Here is a 23,793-nt window from a genome sequence, read left to right on the forward strand (position 1 = left end):
CTTAAGGAGATAGTTATCCAATGTAGCTGTCTATTGTGCATCTTTGCATATTTCACATTCTTTTTAATAACAGCATCCATTAACATGCACTATCTTATGATATTGTAACATAAAAATGTGGCCTCTTTGTCCTAATATATTAAAGGCCTACGTTATTTCTGAGTAGTTTTGGATCTCTCTTTGTAATCACCCTAATGGGAAATTTGTCATTGAGCTTAGTTTTCACAAAGTACAAAGCAGTAATTTGGCACCCTCAGAGAGCAAAGTTGCACCTCAAACATGATTAGCATGGAAGCACATGACCCTGCAGGCTGGAGAGTATGTGCAGTACAGCCCAGTGTTTCCCCCCTAGTATGCAAAGATAAAATCAGTCTGAGAGGCCAACTCAGTGTGCTTATCTTCTGCTTTAATGGGCAGTGACAAAGACTTTAGTGCCACGTGGAGCCCTGGTGTCCTCAGCAGCAGGACATGCTGCACTGCTTACAAGGATCTGGAGAGCTTCACTGTTTTTAACTCTTGGAGAAAACTTCAGAAACTTTTGATACCTCTTAGACACCAACAGATGGATCACTAGTTGCCTCCAGCATGTTTTCATGTTTCCACAGAAAGGTAGGCAAAGAGATTATTTTTGCCTCATCCTCCTTCCTAGCATGTAAATACAAAAACATAATTAATTTTTTTTACCAGTTAATAAAACCGAGACGTTGAACAAAGACCTTATTACAAAGACTGCAATTAATCTGTTTAAAACAAATGTTGTTTTGCTTGTGGAAGCAGATCTGCCCACATATTTCTTAAGTGCATTAATGTAGGATGGTTGTAACGTACCCCCTGTAGTTCAGAACTACATAATAGTAATTAAAAATCACACTTTGTATTTATGAGTCATGCATCGGCACAGAAAGAAGGGTCAGAATATGTTTCACAATTTAACATACCGCTGAGAAAATACTGAACCAAGTTCTGACTCATCCTTTTTGATTCCTTCCTCGGAGACTTCCTACTGCTTCCAAACACGGGTTGGTACCATTTCAAACTTCTCTATTTGGAGAAGCACGCCACAGACGCCTGTGTCAGCTCCTGGCCTTGCATCAGTCAGTAGACTCCTATGTAGATCCCCATCGCACTCCCTAAGACCTCTGTGCCCCGCAAATGCTCAGTATGAAACCATCTTAACTAAATCTTTGACTATGCTAAAGAACCAACCAAAACAGCAGGACGAGCCAAAACATCCACATAAACTACTTTCCCCGCAGCCCGCCGCTCCTTTCTTGCCCGCGCTGGCAGTGCCCTGCTCCCCTGGTACCCGGCTGGCCGCGGGGATGCCGCGGGGCCGCTTCCCCCGAGAATGGGCGCTCCCAGCAGCCGCCAGCGCCGGGGCAGGCCGCGGGCAGCCGCCGTGCGAGCGGCGGTGCCGCCCCGAGCCGCCCTCCGGGGCGGGGCCTGGCGGGCCCGGGGAGAGGGCGGGCAGCTCCTGCGGGCAGCTCCTGCGGGCAGCGCCGGGGCAGCGGGCCGAAGGTAACGCGGGCGGGGGGGTGGTGCGTGCTGAGCTGTGGTGAGATCTGAACGCGAGGCAGCGGAGGTCGGATTTGACGGTGTCCCTGCTCCGGCCTCTCTCGGCTCCCTCTTCCCGTCTTCTGCCCGCCATGGGGCTGCGCTCCCGCCCTGGCAGCTGGGCAGGCAGGAGCTGCGGTTCGGCCCGCCCGAGGTGTTTCTGAGTAGGCTTTAATGCCTGGCAGAGTGTCTGTCAGGCAATCCTCTGCCACTGGGACCCTCACACGCGCGAACAGCTAAGGTGGGACTTGCAGGCCTGGCGCGGACTCAGCTTGTGTTTGCTTTCACTTCTTATGCTTTAAATTCCACGCGTAGCAAATCGAAAGTCAGCCAAATAAGTGGCAGCATTTCCCAGAGGCGGGAAAACTCTTAATATTGTTTTTTGGGTTTTTGTTTTTTTTTTTTTTTTTTACACTTTACATGGGCTTTGGCGTCCTCCTGTCGCCTGGAGGCCTCGCGCTTCCGGTGCTTGGGAGATTTGCGTTGTTCACAGTTTGGGCAGACGCCTCTGTAATGATTGTTTATCTGCAGTTAGGGCTGTCTGCTGTGGCAGTGACACCGGTGGGAGCCGAGCCCTGCGCTGGTCGCCGTGCGAGGAGGGCGAGGAGTCGCCGTGCTCGGCGCTTCCCCGGGAAGCCGGCGGGGCAGAGCGCGGCCCCTGCTCCCTCCGGGTCATCCCGACCCCGCTCAGAGAGAGCCCCCATCGCGCTGAACGCTGTGGGAGGGGCGCTGCTGAAATCGTGCCGTGCCGGTGGGCGTGAGAATTGGCTCTGAAAAGGCTTCGAAGAGCCTTTTGCAGTTACTCGAACCAGTACTTGGGCTTGGGATGCACGGCTAGCTGGGAGTGGGCAGTGGAGGTAAAACTTGCCGGAGCTAAGAGTGTTGTTGTAAGTTAAGTTAATGCTTCTGGCGCACAGTGTTGTAACTTGGCTTGTCTAACTCGTTGTGGCAGATGCAGCGCATGCTGATTTATTAGGGATGGTACCAAAGCCTTGGGTGTTCGTTTTTGTGGCTTTAGATGCCAGGCTAACTGTCCTAAATCTTATCTCTGAACATTGTTCATTTAGCTGTGTGCATGCTGTGCCATAACCATGGGCATCTCCCGTTGATGCTTGAATGCTCTTCTGCAGCATCTTCTCTTCTGATTTTACATGCTGAACTAAACTGTAGAGCAGGAGATTTTATATTAATGATAGGCTTGCTAGTCAAGCTAATTGTTAAAAGCAGAACGGAAATAAGGGAGTAAAATAAGAGGTGACTAATTGCTAGTGTCCAAAGGAAGCATGTGCTACATCATTACTTCCCTCAAGATGGTATTTTAGAATTCAAACTATAATGAATGTGTTAAAGGAGGATTTCCTCAATGTTTATTACAGGTTCTCTCTAGTGTTTGATAAGCCTGGGCAGGTAATTTTGAAAACAGCGTGGAACAGTGCTAATATTGTTAGTGACCTTGCCCTGACTGGGTTACTAACACATAGAAACATACATAGAAACACGTGTTTTGCATTCCTGTTCTAGGTACAGTAAACTAAGAGTAATCCCAAAGCTGTTCTTGCCCTTTGGAATTTTATACATAATACAAGTGAGTTGATAACCTAGTGTCAAGTAATAATTTTATCTATGTGTGCAGGTTTCGTTTTGAAGTTTTAAGTTTTCTACGTTATGAAATCTTTTGGAAGGTCTTGACTTTTTTTTGTAATTAACTTTCATAATACAAAATCCCTGTTTCTTACTAGAGAAAAGTTGGTGTAAAATTTGTTAAATCTGTTATTTATTGTATTTGTGAAATTAGTAATCTAGTGTATTTTTAGCAAACAGAAGCAGTTTTTATTAAAAATGTATGTGCTCTATGCATTTTAGTTGTTAATGCAGTTTTCATTTGGATGTGTGTATTTCCTCAAATGCACATCATTCAGCTGCCTTTAAGGTGAAATTGATGCATTTTTCACCCCCCACCATCAATGTCACAGACAAAAAGTCAGCTTGAATAAATCACTCAATCTGTCTTGATAGCGTTGTGGGACCTGCAAGGTTGTCTTCTGAGCTAAATCCTTAGAGAATTTATGTATTGCTTGTCAGTGGAAAAAAGTGAAAGTTACAGACTGGGGGCTTTCAAACCTGCTTTGTTGCCCTATGTTCTGGTTTCAGGGCTCAGAACAATATGTAGAATAAATCAGCACCTTCTGCTGCTCTGATGGCAGCATTTTTTTAAGCCCCTTTCTGTTCCTGGTAGTTACTTGGTCAAACATAAGAGTCCAGTGAGAAAGCCAACAATTACCTTTATGCTTTTTTTGCTGCTTAGTCACTGAAAAAAAAGCTTCTTTCCATCTACAGACTTACATCAAAAGAAATGCTGTAATGCTTGCTGGGTTGTTTTTCTTTCATAGTCCACTTCCTTAAGATGTTTCTTCCACACCTTTGTGGAGTGCAGCTTTTTTTTGGTGATGTGTGATGTTGCTGTCCTTTAAGTGGTATTTCCTGCTTGTTGTAGGTGGGGCAGAATTTTACATGAATCTTACACTTCTTATATCTCTCCAAATTTTGCCTTTATAGTTTTTCATGCAGAAGAGTAGTCTTGCTTGGTTGGTTTTCAGTTCAAAAATAACAGAAGAAGAAACCATTAAGCTGGTCTGTAAGGCAGAATCTCACATCATTAATTCCTGTTGTTCAAATGGTGAGACTGGAGATCACTTAAGGTGCAGAACTCTTGGGGAAATTGGCTATCCAGCGCTTACTTGTGACTTTTTTTATACACTGTACAACAATATCAATTTCTTTAATACAGCATATATATCTTTCTTTGGCTAGCTTTTGCTGAAGATCAGTTCTGCATTATTGTTTACTTTTCCATAGAAGTAGCACTCTCCAAATGATCTTCTAAAAATTATTATTAATTTTTTCTTATTTTACCTGGTGAAACTCCTGGTATTTTAAAGAAAGTAGATCAGGAAGATAACAGTTGGCAGCTAATATTTATCTGATTATATCTTCTGTTAGGCTGAGTACCTTGATAATGTGCCTATTACAAATTAGAGAGGCATTTATGTATGAAATAGAAGAATGTCTTAAAAGTGTTAGCTTCCTCACAATTTAGCAAGACCTTGTGATAAATTTAGCTGGTTCACATTACAGTTATTGCCCAAGCCCCTCGTGAGTTTTGAAATCCCCACAGATTTTGCAAGCGGGGAAGCTCCCTCCTTTGTACTTCAGCTCTGGCACAGCATTTGCAGAACTGTGGAGTTCTGCAGGCTGAGTCCAGAGCCACATAACTGTGGGAAAATGTTCTTTATAATGTGCTGTGAATATGAATTACGCTGAGTTTTCTCAGTGTAATGGCTGGATCAGCCATGTCTTTGCTGGTGTCAAAACAGGCTTTACTTGACTGTGGTAAGAATGAATTAAAAAAAAACATCCATAGGAAAAAAAAATATGGCCAATGTAGTAAGAGATCTTTGAAAGGTCACCTAGGTTACACACAGTGTCTTATGGTGTAGGGTTGTCATTTTAAGAAGGTTGGGAAGTAGTTTTGGTGAGGCTTTAATAACTTGCATTGCATTTAAATATGTGCATGTACATCCCTTTGTAGAAGGTAGCGTTTGAAATGCTGTGAAATGGCTGGCAGATCTGGGAGACACTTGGGATTTTTGACCTGTGCCAAGTAGAAGTCCTTCTGTTTGTGAAGGTTGATTTTTTTTTTTTTTAAATTTTTTTTTTTTTTTTTTTTATCCCCTGACTTCTAAGATCCATGAAGTATTAGGCAAATTGTGCGTGGTTCCATCGAGGCTATTTCAGGTTCATAACAAGAACAGAAATTTCATGTCGTTTTAGCAGCATTTAAAAAAAATATTAGCTTAGCAGTCAACTGGGAGTTAGGCAGAATTTCTGCTTTGGAAATCATCCTTGGCTTCCTGTGAGTTTCTGATTTCAGCCTTGGCCAATCCAACACGAATATTCAATATTAAGTTCAAAGTTTCTTTAATGAATCACTTTGGACATTTGAGCTGACTGCAAGTGGAGTCTTCAATTACAGAAATATAGGTCTGTAGAAGATTTATATATTTCTGTTAATTGGAAGGTGGCTCTGTGGCAACTGTGTGCAAGCGAAGGATAAAAAGGAAACAGTGATCTCATCCTTGATGGCATTAGTTTATGAAAATTACCATACAAGCTGGGCAATCAGGCACAGCCCTGAAAGACATCCCTATTTACCCATGGTTGTAAATCTAATCTAGAGTTACCATTACCTCCTATTTCTGGCATAGTAGGTTTCTTTTGCATTTTAACATTTAAGTGTGTTGGATAGGTGTAACAGATTTCTTCTTTCAACACCTTTTTACAGCTATTTGGATAACAAAATGAAACCTGCCAAGCTGCACAATTGGATTTTGGGTTGGTTTTTCATGGCACTATGTTGTTGGTGTACTTCAGATACTTTTACTCAAAGGTAAGTTGTGCTTTTAAATGAAACATCTGACAACTCACTCTTAAATGCAGATCAGAATGGTTTAACTTCTATGTAAATTTGTTATTATGTACTATTTTTGATGTGTTATTCTACCCTTAGATGATTTATAGTAAGGTGACTACATTAACAGGAGGAGCAAGGATCATGCCTGAGGAAACGTTTAGACGTGTCTGCATGAAGAAAGAGGGGGAACTTAAATTCCGTTTGTTGCACTTGAAACTTTTCTCATCTTCCTATACATACATCACTTGGAGTTGTGATGTGGTAATGACGAAAACTGAAAATTATTTTGACACAGCAAAAAAATCTGGAGTCATCCCTGTGGCATGAACTGCACTAACTGTTGCATTGTTTACTCTTATTTATATTTTCTTTTCCTTGCTGTTTTCTCAATTCTGACAATATAAAATTATTTTTCATATGGCATCTCAACTGAGGCTATGTCAGATTGCTGCACCACCTTTTCATGGTTGTTGCCCCTTGGCAAAATCTGAGTTTCAATACCAATGGGCCATGGGAGAAACCACACCCCAAGTCACATTTCTGTGGTCAGAGTTGAAATTCCTATTGCATTATATGAGGAAATAAACTTTTCTGCTTCCTTTTAGTGCTTTGGCAAGACAATGGTTAGGGGTGATCAGTTCAGTGATGAATTTTTCAGTGCCTGCATTGCACTTGGTGGGTAGCTTAGACACTGTGCTGATGTTTCTTCAATCCCCAGGATTTAGGCTCTAGCTTGGCCATCTTGGCAAAGAGTCAGCTCTAGAGGTGCCTTCCTGAGCTGCACAGAGCATGAGAACTTAGGTCCTGAGAAGGGAGAATATCTCTGCAGCTGCATAGGTATTGAAAATGGCTTTCCTTGGATTCCAGCTCTGTTTAATGAGCACAGTAATAAGTACAGTTTTCTGATCTTCTTTAGCCACAAAGTGTGTTCTGGGAGAACTCTGGCATGATTGACATTGCAGAAGTTCAGCTGCTATTTCAAATACAGATGAAAGATCAAATGAAATGTCTAATGATAGATCATTTCTAAGCTAGGGCTTTTTAAAACCAAGGAAATAAATTGCTCTGCAATATAGGGCAATTCTGCTATTCAGGTTTCTACAGCAACAGTGAAGACCCCTATAAAAGTGTTAATAGTTTTCATTGTGGCTATGCCTGGTAAGCTGCATAGCTATTCTTCTAAATTGTATAGAAAACCATAGATACATGTGAATGCTTAAGAGAAAATGTGGCCATTGCAAAGTAGAAAAACTAGAGGAAAAAACTGACATGTGATATAACATGGAAGCATCCCTAGGTTGTCCTCAAATTGAGAATTAGCTTGGTCTTTTATTCTTTTTTTTTTTTTAATTTTTCTTTTGGTAATATATCCTCTAGCAAGAACTAATGACTGACAAGTGGCTGTTAGCTTCCAGAGAATAACAACTTATTTTGACAGTTCTGCATGTAATGTTGTCAGTTGAAATAATTTGTAATTCCGTTTATTTTTTCCCATTTGCTGTTCTATTTATTCACTTTGTCTGGTTGCTTAATAACTAAATATGTCTACTGTAGTGTCTGATGCAACAGGTTTTTTATTTATATCTGCTTAACCAGAATAGATCTGCTCCAAACTGTTGGAAAAGGCCTCTATAGAAATGATGTGATACAGGCTTCCAACACTTCTTGAACAAATTTTTGAGGGTTTTTTTTCCCCTCTGCATGCTGAAGAAATGGAAAGCATATGGAGATAGGGTGGCAGAAGGAGAATTTGTTTAACAATGTGGATATTAGCATGTTTCCCTATGTGTTGTTTCTCTCTGAATCATTAGTTTGGAGTTTGTGCCTGAAGGTGTTCCTCTTTTTTAAAATACTTGTAGAAAAATAAATCTGTCTGTCTCTCTCCAGTGACATCCACCCTCATGCCTGGAAAAAGCTGTACTTTGCTCATCATTGGCCAGTGACTGTATGTAAGGTGAGATTTTTGTGTTTCTCTTTTTATCCTAACAAAGGTAGCAATGGATAATAAATGTATGAAAACAGAGTGACTAAAGCCCATTAAATGTTTAATCTTGGTTATGCCTTTATAAAGGCTTTTCCTGATCTTAATGCAACTTTTGCTGTTTCTCCTGTGATGCAGGGCAGCCATAACAGGAAAGATGGTGGCGAGTTACAGATAGAGTTGTCAGTGTAGGGTGTACTGTACCCTAAGCCTGTTACAGGATTTGTGACATTTTATTAGTTATAAACTTAATCCTAGACTTTCATCAGACTCTGTAGGAAGACTTGCCTTGTTTGGCTGATGACAGTTCAGTATTTGAACTATCTGCTGCACAATAAGTCTTTTAGCTTTGTAATTATGACTCCAGTATTTCTATGATGTCATCAAATATGGATTCAGTCAGGAAAGAGAGCTATAAAGGTGTTGTGGCAGGTGTCTCTGAGGATTTCTGCATTTTTTGCTGTATTTGAGGTGTATGAACCCAACCTTCCAACATGGATCTGTCAAAGCACAGCTAAGAGGGGATACTGTTGCTATTAAGTATCTACTACCATCTGATAAGTAGAAGACTTTTCCTTTACTGGAAAAACTCAAAGGTCTCTTCCTGTGCAGTTAAGTAAAAAATATGATCAGATTTACTGACACAAGGTAGAAGAACCTTGTGGATAATGCAATAGCTTCAGGTCCAGCCTGATGAATGTGGAGGGTAATATCAATAACAAAAGTCAGATGTGTGTGACTGAGACCACTGTTCTGTTTTTTGCCTGTTTTTGAGTGGAAATAAGGAAAGATTTGATGCAATTTGTGTCTGATTTTCTCTTGATTAAACATCGCTGTTACTGACTTGAAGCAGGGATGTTGGTGTTGAAGAGTTTGTAGTGCCTAGCACGGGTCAGTGTTCAAAGTCAGTAGCAGTGAATGAGCTTGCTTACAGGAATGAGATGAGAGCAATTGGGGAAAAAAAAAGAAAGATTAAACACAAAATAAAAAAAAAACCCTACCAACCAGTTTTCCCACTGTATATTTATGCTGGTTACTCCTCTGAATTCCAGGGTAGAGTAATTGATAAATTGACAAATAATTTGCATAACTTGCTAGTGAAGTTGAAGTGAATAATTGAAGGTATTGAGCATCAGAAAATGTAGGCTTCCTTGCCCTTTGTTGATTTCTTATAATATTTTGTAGTAAGAAGTGGACAGAGGCATTCAAAGAAGTGCAGAGAAAGAGATACTAAAATCATGTTAAGTAACTTTTTCCGTAGTTTACCATCGAGTCTTATGACGACACAAGATCTCAACTGTACTCCTCTAACAGCTTTCTTGTTTTACATAAGAGGAATTCCTAAATTCAGGAATTAATTTAAGTATTAAATTAAATTATTATTAAGTATTATTAGGTATTAAATTAAATTATTATTTTTAAGTAGGTAGATTCTTCTGTGTGTTTGGTGTATTTATATATGATAACTGGTGTTTTTCTGGGTGTAAATATTTTTAGTATTATTATTCAGTTTAAAACTCTTGACATGATTTTGAAAGGAAAAAGCCATGAAAGAAACAGCAAAAGTCATTATATCATTTATGGCAAAAACCTGTGAGATACTTTTTGTTCTGAAAGTACTACTTTGTTTATGTCTCCTGTGTAAAGGAGTCTTATTAGAGAATCTTTCATACACAGTGTGTTCTTAAGGTATGTGGATGAGCTCCTTCTTAACTCCTGTCTGTTTTGGAGATCTGTGCTTGAAAAGTTTTTTAGGCTTTTGAAGGCCCAAAAATTTAGAGGGCACAGATCAGCATGCCAGGAATTTGAGAGTACATCTCTCCCAGCTCTTCCTGGGCTTTAAAAAGTAACTGTTCAGCTGATGCTCTTTAATATTGAGTGTGATTAGCACAATTAAATTGGAAGGTGTTTTGTAATCATATCTTCCAAACTATCTCATTAAAATAAAGTGATACCATGGCAGCAGTGATAACCCCAGGACCTAATTACTGACTACTACAGTGAAAAGTGTGAAGGAGGAAGAGAGATTTTCTTCCTTGTAATGTGATTAAAAATTCCAGTACCATATAATTGACCTAAGGTGACTATGTCTTATGCAAAGATATCTAAGCTAGACTCACAGACCTCAAGTGACTATGAAATTCATGTTCCCTTAAAAAATTGTGCCTGTGGCTAATTCATGCCACACTTTTCAGTAACAAATGAGTGTGACTTAAGAGCAACTCAAGGCCAAGAAGAGGGACTTTCCTGCTCCCTTTTTATAGAGTTGTGAAAACCTTTTATTCCAGAACTTACAAAGAGAAATATTATTTCAGCTTTTACATCCTGGGGATTGCAAAAAGATGAATTTTTTAATGTGGTTGGGCTTTTTTTGTGTGTGTGAAATGTGGAATATCCAGTGCAAGTTTGTAAGTTCCTTCTCTCTTAGGAATGGGAAGGACAATAAAGAAATGGTACCTGCTGTCATCTGCCTTTTTCTTCACATGTGTCCTCATTGAAGGAAAGAGTCAAAAAAGGACAGTAGAATAATGAGCAGAAGAGCCTGAATTCAAATTTGAGTGTTAAGTAACAGATTTTTTTTTTTAATTTTTATTTTTCAGTATGAGATAAGAAATTTTCTGAAGTTCAGGCTTTAATAATACTTTTATAGAAGAGGCTTAAATGAAGAATAGAAATACTAGTTTTCCATCTTCTTTTGGTAAAAATGGAAGTAGTCACATAATACAGGAATAATTAAAGTGACTAAAGGAGGAAGGGGAGTAATTGCACACTGTTTGAGGGGAAGTTGCTGAGGAGGTGAACTCTTTCCACAGTTTGAAAAGCAAGAATTTTTCTTTGCAGTTGCCATGCTTCATTACAAAATAACTTATAATTTATCTTCATTAAAGAGATGACCTACTTAAGTAAGATGGTTGGAAGGGAGAAGAGGAGTAAATATTTCACTTCCCAGAAGCTGATTTTTTATTTCAATTTGGTGTATCTGTTTGTGATCCAGTAGCACTACTCTCACATTTACCAGCTGCTGTACCAAGGGATTTGTAACTTGGGCAGCTCAACAGGTGACACTTCTGGGACACACCAATAGTATTTCATTTTTTTGGCATTTCAGAGATGATAAAAGCTTCCATGCTTCTGGCACATGCTGTTTGGGCAATGAATGACTTGCTGTTACAAATAGGCTAATCCCTCTGCTGAAGTGTTCCCTCTCAGCATGGTGGGTGCTCTGCAGCCTCACCAGCCTTTGCTCAGTTTTATAGGTCATGTATGGCTCATTTGGATTGGTTTGATTATCAGATTGCTTTAAAACAGGAGAAAACAGTGCTTCTTTTTCAGTTGAATCTAGATATACAGGGCTTTCTGGGATCCAGTGCTCCCTTGAAAATAAATATTTGTACCTCTCTTTCTAGTCAGTCAATCTCTAGAGATTGAATTAATCTTCCAGCAGTCTGTGATAAACAGGAAGGATGACAAGAAGTGGTTTTGCCCCAGCAAGCAGGGGTACCCAGCTTTGCAGACCAGCATTTGCATTTTTTATGATACTGATTTAAAACGAACATTGGAGTGATACTAAGGTTAGAGTGAAATAGGAGACTGAGTGAAGCTGGCCAAAGCATGCCGAGTGTGAACTAAAGTGTTGGAGGTTGCACTGACCTCCCAGTTCTGCCAGGGCACAGGGTAACACCAAGAGTGATGAAACAGATAGAAGAAACTGCTAGGAAGGTTAGTGCCATGATTTTAAATCTGAAATACTCTGGGTGTTCCATTAGCATGTCTGAGAACTGCAGTTAAAGGCTGAATAAAGAGCACAATTGCACTGTTCTTGTTGCCACCTCAGTTGAGCAAGCTGTTGACTATTAATTTGCTGTACTTTGGGCTAGATAGCCAAACCCCTCCAGGCCCACAGAGCTTGTGCCATGACAGAGCAATACTAATAGGCATTTTCAGTGTGTGTTTGTTCAAAATATTCCTTTCAGGAAAGAAAGCTTTTGCTGGGTGTAAGTGCTTGTATTCTTGGTGGCAAGAGAGGAGAAGAAGGACATGGACACAGAACAAGAAAGTCTTGCAGAAGTTGCAGATTGGCTGCCACTGGCCTGTGGCATGTGGAAGGCAATTAGTGAGATTACAGGCCTGTCTCTGCTCCTCTCTACACTCTGCTCTTGCTCTGGCATCACATAAAAGGCATTGTGGCATAATTACAACAGAATGCAGAGCCAAAAAGGAAAGCTATTATTATGAGGAAGGAACGTCTGGGGAGGTTGTTAGTTAATGGCAAAAAGTGTTTACTAAGAATAATAATCAGGGAAAATACAGTAATGGTGTTCTGTGATGTGTGACATGGATTTTTTTTTTAGTTTGTTCTTTTCTGGCATATGTCTCTGCTCTAAACAGTAATTAAAGTGTAGGCTATTTCTCCTGTATTATCAGCAGTTTTTATTGGAGGCTCTATTTTTATGTTTTTGTAGGAAGGTATTTCATCTTTTATTTTTTCTCCATTCCCTTGAACCTCAAGTCAAAATCATTAAAGCATAAGTCTGTTTTACTTAGAATAAGCAATATATTTAATCTCTTCTTTGTATTTTTCACTTTTAATACAATGATAAAACTAGTCCTGAATGCTTAAAGAGTTTTGTCCTTGTCCAACAATATAGTTTATTTTGAATGTTTTCACTTTAATGGCTCTGCACTCCTTGAAAAGATGTGGTTATGAGAAAAATACAGAGCTGCCACCTGGAGAACTATAAATGCAGATAAAGCTCTGTTCATTCAGCGTGGATCAGGCTACTTTCTGTTACCTCAGAACCTGTCCTTATGTTTTCTCTTTACCCTGTCTGTTCAGATTTCACTGATCTGATTCAAAATTCTAATGCCAGTGGTTCCCTACGTGGCATAATCCATGACAGCTTCAAGTAACTGGAGTTTGCCAGTTCCTGGTTTGGCAAGGAAAAGTTGGCATGCCACAGTAGAACCTCAGACCATCACTGAACGATGTTTTACTTTTGCCTGGATACATGCAGCAAATACTGTGTTTTTGTTTCCTACAGATGAATGCTAATGATTGTCATGACCCTCCAAAGTACTGGACAATCCATGGATTGTGGTATGATCAAAGAGTGGTTTTATTTCAGCCTGAAAAGGAAAAATTTTGTACCAGGATATTCAGTGATTTGGTTTTGTTGGGTGGGGATTTGTTTGTTTGGGGTTTTTTGTGTGTTTTGTTGGGTTTTTTTGGTGGTGTTGTTTTTTTTCTTTTTTTTGGGTTGGGTTTGTGGAGTTATTTTTGGAGATCTTAATCTGTCTCTTCTTATGATTGACACAAAAGTGAAACCTTATGGTTTGACATGAAACTGAAATTCACTTCTATATCTCATGACTTGTTGAAATCCTCTGGCCACATAAGCATTTTATTTACACGCCTCCTCAATCAGAAATAGCCTCAAGCACAAAGGGAACTATTGTTTCCCTTCTTTTCTTTTGTCTCTCTGAATAAAAAGAATTTGTTACTATCTCATGACTGCTTGTGGCTTTAAGTATCTTATCACCACACAAATATTGCACAAGTGGAAGAAAAACTAATTTGCTTCAAAAGAATCACCTCCCTGGAATTGATGCCAATGGCAGCAATCCAAAAATTTTTCAGACAGATACAGGTTAAAATCAGTACAGGAGTTTAAGCTATGCCTCTTGGAAAAGTGAACATCATTATGTATTGATTGCCTGAGAGTGTCTTGGTGACACTTGCATGAACATCAGATGGGACAGCAATTCAGGAGGTGACGTCAGTAGTGACACCAGTGACATCATGTGCAAGACCTTTCCAAGTCATTGGCACACCCAAATGACTTTTACATAGAATGAAGGGGACCAAAGGTTTTACTTCTAAACCACTGTAGGTTCTTATGGTTTACTTGCATTTTTAAGTAAGATCTTCAGCTCTAATCCTGCATACTTAAAATTTAGGATAATGATATGTTAGTTACCCGTAGTGAGTTAAGAGACCCCTTTTTTCAATTTTATTTTGCTTCCCCAGGCCTGACAGAGCTGAAGACTGTAACAGAACATGGCATTTCAATGTCACCGAGATCAAGGTATTTAAAACAAAAACAGACGTACCAGGCAGAGCTAAGTGCAGTTACTTTTACACATCCTATATGCAAAATCTGCAGTTCATAATATCACTCCTAATGCTTACTGAGGGGTGTGGTTTTTTAAGGACTCCTGAAATTCTTTTAGTGCTTCTGGTACTATTTGAAGTTGCCATCCTTGTGATCATTAGCATCTGTACCTGCGTGATTTTGTGAACATGCAGTTTGGCTCATTCAGCCACATCCTCCTTAATAAAATCTAGAGGTCCACCACCACATAGGTGCTGGATCTGCAGTGACAAAAAGCACCTGTGAAAAGAAAGAGATTCAGTCAGTTGGTGTTCTCCCTTCACATTTTCTACTGCAAAATCAAAATAAAGAAACTAAGAGCTCAGAATACTGTTTTCTGTGTGTTTTCTCCTAGGCCATTAGTCCTCTTTTTGTTCTTTTTCTACTTAAAAAACACCCCAGTGTACTTAATTCAACAAAATTCATTTAGATTTTATAAATGCAGATAAGGATAGGGGACTTGAGCCTGACAAATATGAAATACTGCATGATTGAACAACTTCTGCAGGTACAGTTGAAGGAAAGTCTTGCTTTGAGGCAATGTGTCAGTAGTAGTATGTTCAGATATTTAGGTAGGTGTACCTGTTACCTCCGACGACAGCATTTTCAGAATATGGGGTAAAAAGATATTTTTTTCTTCAAATAAATGTTTCAGTCATGAAAACTGAAAGATGAGGCTTCAGTTGTAAAAAACTTATCAATATATGTAGATTGTATAAGAAACAGCTTTTCAGTGCTGTAGGTGCATTTATTAATTGTGGTATTTTTAGGATCTTTTGTCAGACATGAGACACTACTGGCCTGATGTGCTTCATTCATCTCTGAATCGCACTCAGTTCTGGTGAGTACAAAAAAGCCCTAAAAAGCATTTTGGGTATTATTTTACAAAAATCTTTCTGAGTAGTTCTTCAGGTGCACTAGAGGAAGTGTCCAGGTGGCCACTGAAGCAGTGTGTCTTGCCAGTCTCATTTATAGTATAGATCTGTTCTCTTATAAAATACAGCTGTTGAAGAGAGGGCTATAGCAGAAGTTTTAGAGAAATGAAGCTTAGTGAGAAAATGTTTCCTCCCTTTATCCCCAGGGAAAAGAAACAGCTGCTGTTGACACATTAAATCTGAGTAGCAGTAACACTCCTGGGATGTCACAGGTAGCTGCAAGAGCGGCTTCCAGATCTCTTTCCCTAGCTAGTTTCACTGTGTTGCTGGTCTTGAGACAGCTTTCGTTTTGGGCTTCCTTATAGAAGAGAAAATAGAGAAATAGAATGCACTGTGCCATGGTAGCCACTTCCCTTTCAGTGAAGTTACTGACAGCAGCTCTGTGCTACCACCAAGCTCATTGGTGCAAGAGGTGCAGAAGGATGGAGGCCTTGATGAACACCTGTAGCTGTGGTCAGTATCTTTTTTTTTCCTTTGAAATGGCTGTGCTGCAAAATAGTGTGACATTGTGAAGAGTATAATCTTAAAGTCTTGGTAACTATTTTGTGGAAACTGAAGTCTCTGTCCATTCTGGAAGCTCACAGGATTGATTAAAACACATGGGCCTGGTGCATTCTTGGCTTGCTGCAGATGATGGTTCACAGGCACTGTCAGTGCAGACTTCCCCAAACCACTCCAACGGCAGTTCCATGGTAGCAATAAAAGGCTTCTTGAATGCCAACAGGTCTTTGGCCCTCTGTTTTTTGCCTTCTTTATAGAAAGAGCAGGACACTTCAATATAAGTACTACTGAATGCCTTCAAAAGGCAGGTACATCACCATTAGTTTTACAGACATGCATGTATACACTCCCTCAATTGAAATTGTCATCCTTGTCATTCATGCAAGGCCTTGCTTCTAGCTTGCTGCTGTTTTAGTAGCCCTTTGGATCTGACTATTATCTGCTTCTGATCCAACCTAACTATATTTCTTGCTAAGTTTACCTCTAAAAGAGCTTCTGTTTACTTTAAAACTGTGATGCCTTTTCTCATTAGTAATTTAAAATCCCTTATGGAGAAGTCTGCCCATGGAAACTGGATTCTTCTAGGCAATAAACAATTCATTTGACATGGAGTTGTTTTGAATGTTACAGCCAAGATGAGAACTCCACAAGGCTAAATTTGGAAAGATACAGTGAAAATCTTACAGTAAAGCGTCTTCTCCCCTGCCTCAAATCTCCTGACACCACAGTTGCTGTATTAATTTTTTGCTGAGAAATAGTACACTATTTCTCTAGATCCAAACATAATTTCTTTTAAGGTGTTTTAATTCCTTAAGAAAAAACTGAAGTTTTTAGTATAAATGGACAATTCCAAGGTAGGCTTTCAAGTGAATAATAGTTGTCCTTCTCTGCTTTTTGGTGATGTACTTAAGGCATCATCAGGTCACAGGATGCTGTGATGATGGCAGGAGTTTGTGATTAAGTAATCTTTGTGTACATCTGCTGAACTGATACCTGTATAGTACAAATGGATTGTGAAAATTTGAAAATAATTTTTAAAAAAGACATCTGCAGGCAGTGTCACTAAAGGTTATACTGCTTAGTCTTTCAAAGGACTTTAGAATTGATAAAAACATTTGTCTTTTTCCCAATTTTTGTCCTGTTTGAGTTTGTCTGCTGTGCACTGCAAGAATTTCTTTTGCTCTCTGTTCCTTGCTTTTAGGAGAAAGGATAGTGGATTAGAAGCAAGACTTGAGAGGAGACCTATGAAAATTCTGCCACAGGCTAGCATAAAAGCTGGTGCTAAAATCTAGCAGCTTGTGCAATTTCACTGTTTCACACAAAATAAGGCTTAATCCTCTGAGTTCAGAAAAAAAAATTAATGCTTTGAAAGTGCATTTAACACAAAAAGTTCCACTAAAACTTACAAAAACCATAGAGGTAGTAATTTTCTAGGCAAATTCTGTGCATTCTGACCTTCAAATGTCTTTGTGTAAATCCACTGATAGGGCATTGTATCATAAGAGCGTTATATGTCTTTACTTCATGAATATATAGATGTTGCTGTAATTGAAGTAGTGGAAGTGATCTTGTTTGGGTTTACTTTTTACATGTGTGATACATTTGAATGCAGTATCCTACTCCACATGTGTAGCCTTTTGGATACATGATTTAAGTACAATGGCTAGCTTGTACAGCACATATATCTACAAACAATGTGTTCTAAAATTTACATTTTGCATTTCTCCTGTAGGAAACATGAGTGGGACAAACATGGCACTTGTGCAGCCACACTTGAGGTCCTTAATTCTCAGAAAAAATACTTTGGTAAAGCCATAGAACTCTACCAGCATGTTGATCTCAATGGGTACGTAAATGAACTCAATGATCTGGCTTTGATTTCAAACAGTTCCCTAAAGGTTTCAGATCTAGCCTCAAATGAAAGTCTAAAAATCTGATGGCAGAGAGGAAATGAGAATTAGCATAAATTATTTTCAGTACTGAAGTTCAGAGGAAGAGTTGTTACCCTCAGAAGCAGTCTCTGGTCATTTCAGTCAGATAAGCCAGCATTATTCTTAGCAGCATCCTTCTAGACAGCATGAGCCAATAAATTTTTGAGCAGCTTTACAGGCTGTATCTTGATACCAAAAGCTATAGTACCTGTAAAGTTCTAAATCAAATGACAAACTCCCCAAACTTCTGAATCATGCTGAACCCCAAACACTTGTTTTTAAGACAGTGCTCTGCTCAGGGGAAAGGACAAGCTGCAGGCAAAATCATGCAGGACATTCTGGGAAAAGGCTGAGAGGCAGCTGCAAGAGAGGAGGTTGTGAAGGGGTCAGTCACTGCAGGCAGTCCTCTCCTGTTCTTTGTGACAGCCCTGATGTGACACCCTTGCTTTGTTCTAGAGGCTGATTTCTCCTTGTTCCAAAGCACTGGCCATTCCAGATTCAAGGTCTTGAGGAGGCACTTGTGGCTTGTCCAAGTGCTGGATGCATGTGTTCTGGCTGCAGTTGAATGCCAGAACGTTAGAGTCCTTTCCTGATCAGTGCTTGGTATGGGTGAGAGGATGTTTGACTTAGATTTGTTGGCCATGAGGGTACAGTATCTGAGAGAGGAAATAGTTTCATAAGAAGAAATATAACTTTAAAAAATTCAAGAAAACAACCCCAAAGAAACCCCAAACCAGCTCATCCTGTTTATGCTCTGCCAGTATCCTTTTCACAAAGAAAATAAGCCTTTCTTCCCTCCCATCTTGGTTTAGAAGATGTCTTTTAAAACTGGCAGATTTTTCTAAAAGGGTTTTCAGTGTTTGAGCATGTCATATGTAATGTTAAAATTAATGATGTCTAAGTCAGTTGCCTAAGTAGCTGTGATGGCGTGACTAAAACATTTACAGATGGCACAGTGACCGATGATGTGACTCTGTATCAGCTTGTGCAACACTGCAAAAGAATAGAGACTGAAGCATGTTGAAATTAATTGCTCAAAGCTTATTATCTATTGTGAAAATAAGTATAATTAATTTTATCTTTACTGAAGAGAAAAATGACTGAAAATGTTCTCATTGTATATAATTTCTACTTGAAAGACAAAAAATGTCAGTGTTAAAGAAGCTCTTTCCACAAATCAAATTATTAAAAAGAGGACATCATGCAGCCTTCTGTAAGAATTAACAGAACATCATCTATTTTATTGGTCTCCTTATATCCAGTGTAAAACGACAGTGAAAAACTGCTTGTCCTTTCGTCAGCTGGATAAAATCTTCCTTGTGCCAAAACTGACCTTGGAAGGGAAGGGTTGAGCATTATCAGCATTTATGGATTAAATCTTGCAATGTACTGACCATTCCCACTTCTTACAGAGGAAGCTGTAGGGACTCACAGACTCATCATGGGTCCTGAGTCTTGTCCGCTTGTCAGGAAATGTGAACTCCTCTCAGGACTGAGCCTAAAGGAAGGGGTACACAGGCTACAGGTTCTTGAGCACTTCCTCATTTCTCATGTGACCAGCTTTTCCTCTTCAAAAATGTATCTATTAGGAGCAGTTTCTGCCCTGACAGTAACACTGATTCTGATTGACATGCTGTATCCCTCTCCCAGTGTGCTGTGGGTCTCCCACCACAGGAAGCCATCCTGTGTTTGAATGTGAGGGTGCCTGGAACACCCTCACAAGTCTGCCCTGTGCCCTCTGCAGTGGCAGGAGCACAGGGGAATGACTCAGGGCTGGTGAAAGTAAGCAATTAAACTGCATTCCCTACCTGGCACTGAACAGAGCACTCTGAAACTCCCTTCCCCCTAGCTGTCTGAAGACTGAACTATCCTAGTTCCTCATGTTAAGGTGTGGGAAAGTGTTCTTTCTGACCCTTCCAAGTTGGATGGGAAGTGTTCTTTCAGAAAACAGCCTTTCCTAGGCTGGCAAAGAATGAAAGACAAGATGTCCTTGTTTCCATGGACCATAATGCTTGACAGGTTCTTAAGATCTGTTTTACCTAATGGTTATGAAGGTGTCTTTGCATAGAGGAAACATGGAAAAATGTTTTATCTTTGTTTCAGTTGTCTCTTGAAAGCTGGGATAAAGCCAAGCAGTTCATATTACAAGGTAAGAGGCAGTCTTTAATAAAACAAAATAATGTGCATAGACCTTTTTTTTGATTAGGAGTCAACTAGTTTATGTAGACCAAATGATCTTTTGAAATTTTAAAGTTCTTTAAGGTTGTGCTTTTTATGAAAGTTTTTGAGAGCTTAACCAGTGTGGGAGCTGTTGGAAGATGTGCTTGTGACCTATTCATCTCTATAAGCTTTTTAATTTTTCAGATGACTGCTATAAAGGAAGCTCTTACAAGATTTTATGGTGTAACACCAAAGATCCAATGCCTTCCTCCAGAAGAGGTAAAAACTCCCCTAACTTCCCAAAATGGAAGAAAAACCAAACAAAAAAACAACTTACTTTTTTTAAGGAGCACTTTCTATCAAAGATACAGCAAAAATAGAGTGAAAAAATTTTTGGTATGGTGAAATTTAAGTCTAGGTGTTCTTTGTGTATACAACTGTTTCCACATAGGTATTGTTTGATTCTTGGCCTTGGGTTTGAAGGTCTCTTTGTCTTAAAAGATTTAAACCTGCATCTCTTGCATGAATGCTGTAACCACCCTGCTGGAGGTATTGCTGTAGCTGGACACTTTCCACCATGCCTGCTAAAGTTTAGTTGCTGCATGGCAGATTCCTAACACCAACAAGAGTGAGCTGAATGGAGGCAGTGAATGTCAGCCTTGGTGAGGGTGCTGCTGTCAGAATCCTTCTGAAATAAGGCAACTCAGAGGCTTGTCTCTGAGATTGTTCCAGAGAGCCCATACCTAAAGAGGTCACTGTAGTCTTTCCTTTTGAACCAAGCATGTCTCAAATTTCCATGTCTTTTTATTTTTCCTTGCCAGTAATTGTGCTGTGCATCATGATGCAGTGGACAGGGTGCTACCCAGAGACAGTGTTCTGTAAAGCACAGGTCACCATATCTGAACTAAGAGTGCCTCTGAAGGAACAAAATAGTGTTCTGAACAATTACATGTGTAGGTTGTAGAGCTCTTTCTTTCCTTTTTTTCAGCTAGGTTACTCTGTTCTTATAGAAAAATAAAGCAAGAAACAAAACCCACAAGGTTAGCTTTCACTCTTGTAAGTGGTTCCTTCTTATCTCAGCTTGTTCAAGGTGATTTACTGCAGAACTCTTGGCAGAGTTACTGCCCATACGCAGGCAACAGTTATGAAATCCTGCTAAGATACAGTTGCTATTGGAGCGTGTTGTCAACTCTTGCTTTAGTAATGCTCTGAGGTTTTTCTACTCATATGTTTTTTAACATGAAAAAAATCTATACCTTACAATATTTTTAAGATGTGCTTATAACTTAGTTTAAGGAACAAAGGAATTTTCGTTGAATGTGGGTTGTATACTCCCCCACCTTTTGATATGAAAGAAATACAGAGCTAACACAAACCCCAGTTTCTAGCTCTGTTCACTCTAGTTCTGCCATTGCTTTTAGTACACTTGAGATACTGTTCCAATTGCATGAAAGTAAGGTACAGCTTGGGTGTCCTGTACTTAACTGCTGAACGTATTGGGTAATAAAAATGAAAAGTTACATATCAGGTATTTGAAGATAGGCCTTTTTCAGAGTTCTAGACTTGTCCATGCCTGAAGTGCATGATGGAGGTACTTCCATGTTTGAAATGGATTAGACACATTCTCTGTTCTTATGTTTCTTAAAAAAAAAAACCCCAAAATAAACAGCCCTCCCAACGACACAAATTCAAAACAAACAAAAAAACCTCTCACCTCAGTTACTTTTATCTTGTATGTATCTTTTTGTCCTGCTTAATTGTTTCAAAACCATTTTTTTCCACATTTTGTTAGACCTGAGCATTGGGGGGGATTTTCTGGTAATCTTTTTACCACATGGAAGGTCTCTATGCCTGCCTGCTTTATTCGTAGTCAGCATTTTTCTTCCTGGCCTGTTCTGTAGTCCAAAAGTGACACTTCTGCTCCTTCTGTCAGCTTGCTTCTGTATTCTTCTGTGTAAAAGCTATTATAAAATTTAGTTTCTCTTCTCATGTATGGAGAATTTTTTTTGTCTCAATCCCTGTCCTGCTATGAAGAATTGGTGAAAAGTGTCTTTCTGGTCACATGTGCCCTTCAGTATTCACAGAGTTCAGCCAGAGTTCATCATTGTGCAGATGAGTAAAGGCCAGGATAATGTCACGGCATTTCACAACAAGGCTTACTAGTTAGACAAGTCCCAGATTGGTACTGAGTTACAGTATGTACTATAAGCTGTTCAGAGTGCTTGCCTCTTGTACTTTTCTTTGCATTTTTCATCTGGTAAATGTACAAAAAATCACTTCTGTATTGTACAGATAGGGCAATGTAGCTGAAGAATTGATTTATTGTCTCCTTTCCATGAGGCTGATCTTACCCTTCATGTTTCTAGGGTGAAAATGCACAAACAATTGGCCAGATTGAATTCTGCTTCACCAAAGAGCTGCAGCTGGTGAACTGCACAACGCGGGAGGGTGGATCCAACGCAGTGCACGCTCACTTGAAGCTTGGAACTTCAGAGCTGTCAGTCTGCAATGATACTCTCCCAACCTATTACCCTTCAGAGGTCCAAATTCACAAATGAAGCCATGGGAGTTTGAAAAACTTTTTCAACAGCAACAAAACCCACACTCATGTAACATTACGAGCCCCTGTCCACAGACCTATAGTGAAGATTTCTGCTAGAAAAGAGAGTTATTTTGCTATTAAAGAAGAGTGGTCCACATTATGAGATCAGCATCTGATCTACAGCATGGTCTGGATTTTTTGGCTTGCTTATGGTTTGAATCAATGTTCAAAAGAGAACTGTGACTTCTGTTTGTCAGGCAGTTGTCTGCCACTTTATCTGCTTTCTGGTTTTTACCAGTGAGTCAGGGAACTTAATTCTTTGTATTGAAAGGATGATTGTCTCTCTGAGATGAGGTGGCAGTTTCTTGAGAGGGAAATATTGTAAACAGAACTCTTGAAACCTGTCTGGAGGTCCATTCCCAGAAGTAATAGCCACTGCCTTGCATAATTGCTCTCCAGAAGTGCAGAACAGAGATCATGTCCTCTGAGGTGTTGAACCTTTCTTTGCTGATAGATCACAGTGGACCAAAGACAACTTTGCATAACTTCTTAATGAAGTAATAATGTTCTCCAAGTTTGGGCTTTTCTACCTTAAAGATCTCAGGGAAACTGTATTTGTAGCCTTACCTGTTCTTTGAGTATTTTCATGACAATAACTCTGTACAGACTTGGGGAACAACCAATTCTACAACTTACATATTAGTACAGGAGAATGTTAGGCCCTAGAAATACGTTGTTATTAATTTTGTGTTTGAGCATTCAGCATTACTACTTGTGAGTGCCTGCACTTGTATATAAAAACAAGATTTTCACATTATTGCTTTGTTCCAAGAAACATCTTTTTATAGATGAAACAATAAATACTGCCAGATTTTCAGTAAAAAGTACAGATATTGGCAAAAGTGCTTTTCTACCCCATAATGATGAGTAACATGCCATGAAGATGGATGTTTCTAAAGGGAACCAAATTTTGATGATGTCTTCCCCGAAGTGCTGTGTTGATCTGTGTGTCCCAAATAAAGACAATTATGGCTCAAGGAACCATCTGTTTGTTAGAATAATTTACTGTGAAAGCTTGAAATGCAGTATTAGAAACAAATTTGTTGTTTTGAGGGGGTTAGAAACCATTTACTCTCATTTTTGACTGTCCCTATTTCTCTACCACCTTTCATTTAATGCTCTGTTAACTTTCCATTCCAAAATGCTCTCAGTTTCTTTGGTCTTTCTTGAAACTTAGATATTTATTTTAACAGCCAAGAAATTATTATGGTCTGCCAAACAAATGAATGTTGGGTTTGCCTGTTTTTCTGCAGTTGCTTGAATCCCTCAGTCCTGTTTCTCAGGCACAGGTAAAGCTGAGTCTTGCCAAAAGGAGTCAGCAGCTATGCACACGAATAACAAATGACCAAACTCTGCAGCAGAGTAGATAGAATGGATTCCATGCATTTTTCAGCCTCATTTTCAGATGCAAGAAATGTGAAGGAGCTGATAAGTCTTAAAACTTTGAGGAGAAAATAACATAATCCAAAATGAGTGAGGGAGACAACATGCCAGCAACTGAGTAAA

The 23,793-nt window shown here is 39.4% G+C and overlaps 1 protein-coding gene across 3 annotated transcripts; it reads left to right on the forward strand.

Annotated features, from left to right (window-relative positions):
• Positions 1–1,482: 1,482 nt before the first annotated feature.
• On the forward strand, positions 1,483–23,268 carry RNASET2 (ribonuclease T2). Of its 3 annotated transcripts, none has more exons than XM_063151752.1 (10): positions 1,483–1,518; positions 5,887–6,001; positions 7,913–7,979; positions 13,049–13,104; positions 14,035–14,092; positions 14,929–14,999; positions 17,327–17,440; positions 19,629–19,674; positions 19,890–19,964; positions 22,052–23,268. In XM_063151752.1, the coding sequence occupies exons 2-10, from the start codon at positions 5,913–5,915 to the stop codon at positions 22,241–22,243; spliced, it is 768 nt and encodes a 255-aa protein (XP_063007822.1). In that variant the 5' UTR covers positions 1,483–1,518; positions 5,887–5,912; the 3' UTR covers positions 22,244–23,268. The 3 variants fall into 3 exon arrangements, with proteins under 3 accessions (XP_063007822.1, XP_063007821.1, XP_063007824.1); XM_063151751.1 differs by having other exon boundaries at positions 5,897–6,001; XM_063151754.1 differs by lacking the exon at positions 1,483–1,518 and adding an exon at positions 1,754–1,795 and having other exon boundaries at positions 5,897–6,001.
• Positions 23,269–23,793: the final 525 nt, after the last annotated feature.

Source organism: Melospiza melodia, chromosome 3, assembly GCF_035770615.1.
Source record: "Melospiza melodia melodia isolate bMelMel2 chromosome 3, bMelMel2.pri, whole genome shotgun sequence".
Classification (NCBI taxonomy): domain Eukaryota; kingdom Metazoa; phylum Chordata; class Aves; order Passeriformes; family Passerellidae; genus Melospiza; species Melospiza melodia.

What these genes read in the sequence shown, in the direction of transcription:
- RNASET2 (XM_063151752.1), top strand. Translation starts at nt 5,913, where the DNA reads ATGAAACCTGCCAAGCTGCACAATTGGATTTTGGGTTGGTTTTTCATG. An exon ending in TCAATGTCACCGAGATCAAG is followed by an intron (nt 14,093 to 14,928) that starts GTATTTAAAACA and finishes TGGTATTTTTAG; the next exon opens with GATCTTTTGTCAGACATGAG. An exon ending in AATGCCTTCCTCCAGAAGAG is followed by an intron (nt 19,965 to 22,051) that starts GTAAAAACTCCC and finishes TCATGTTTCTAG; the next exon opens with GGTGAAAATGCACAAACAAT.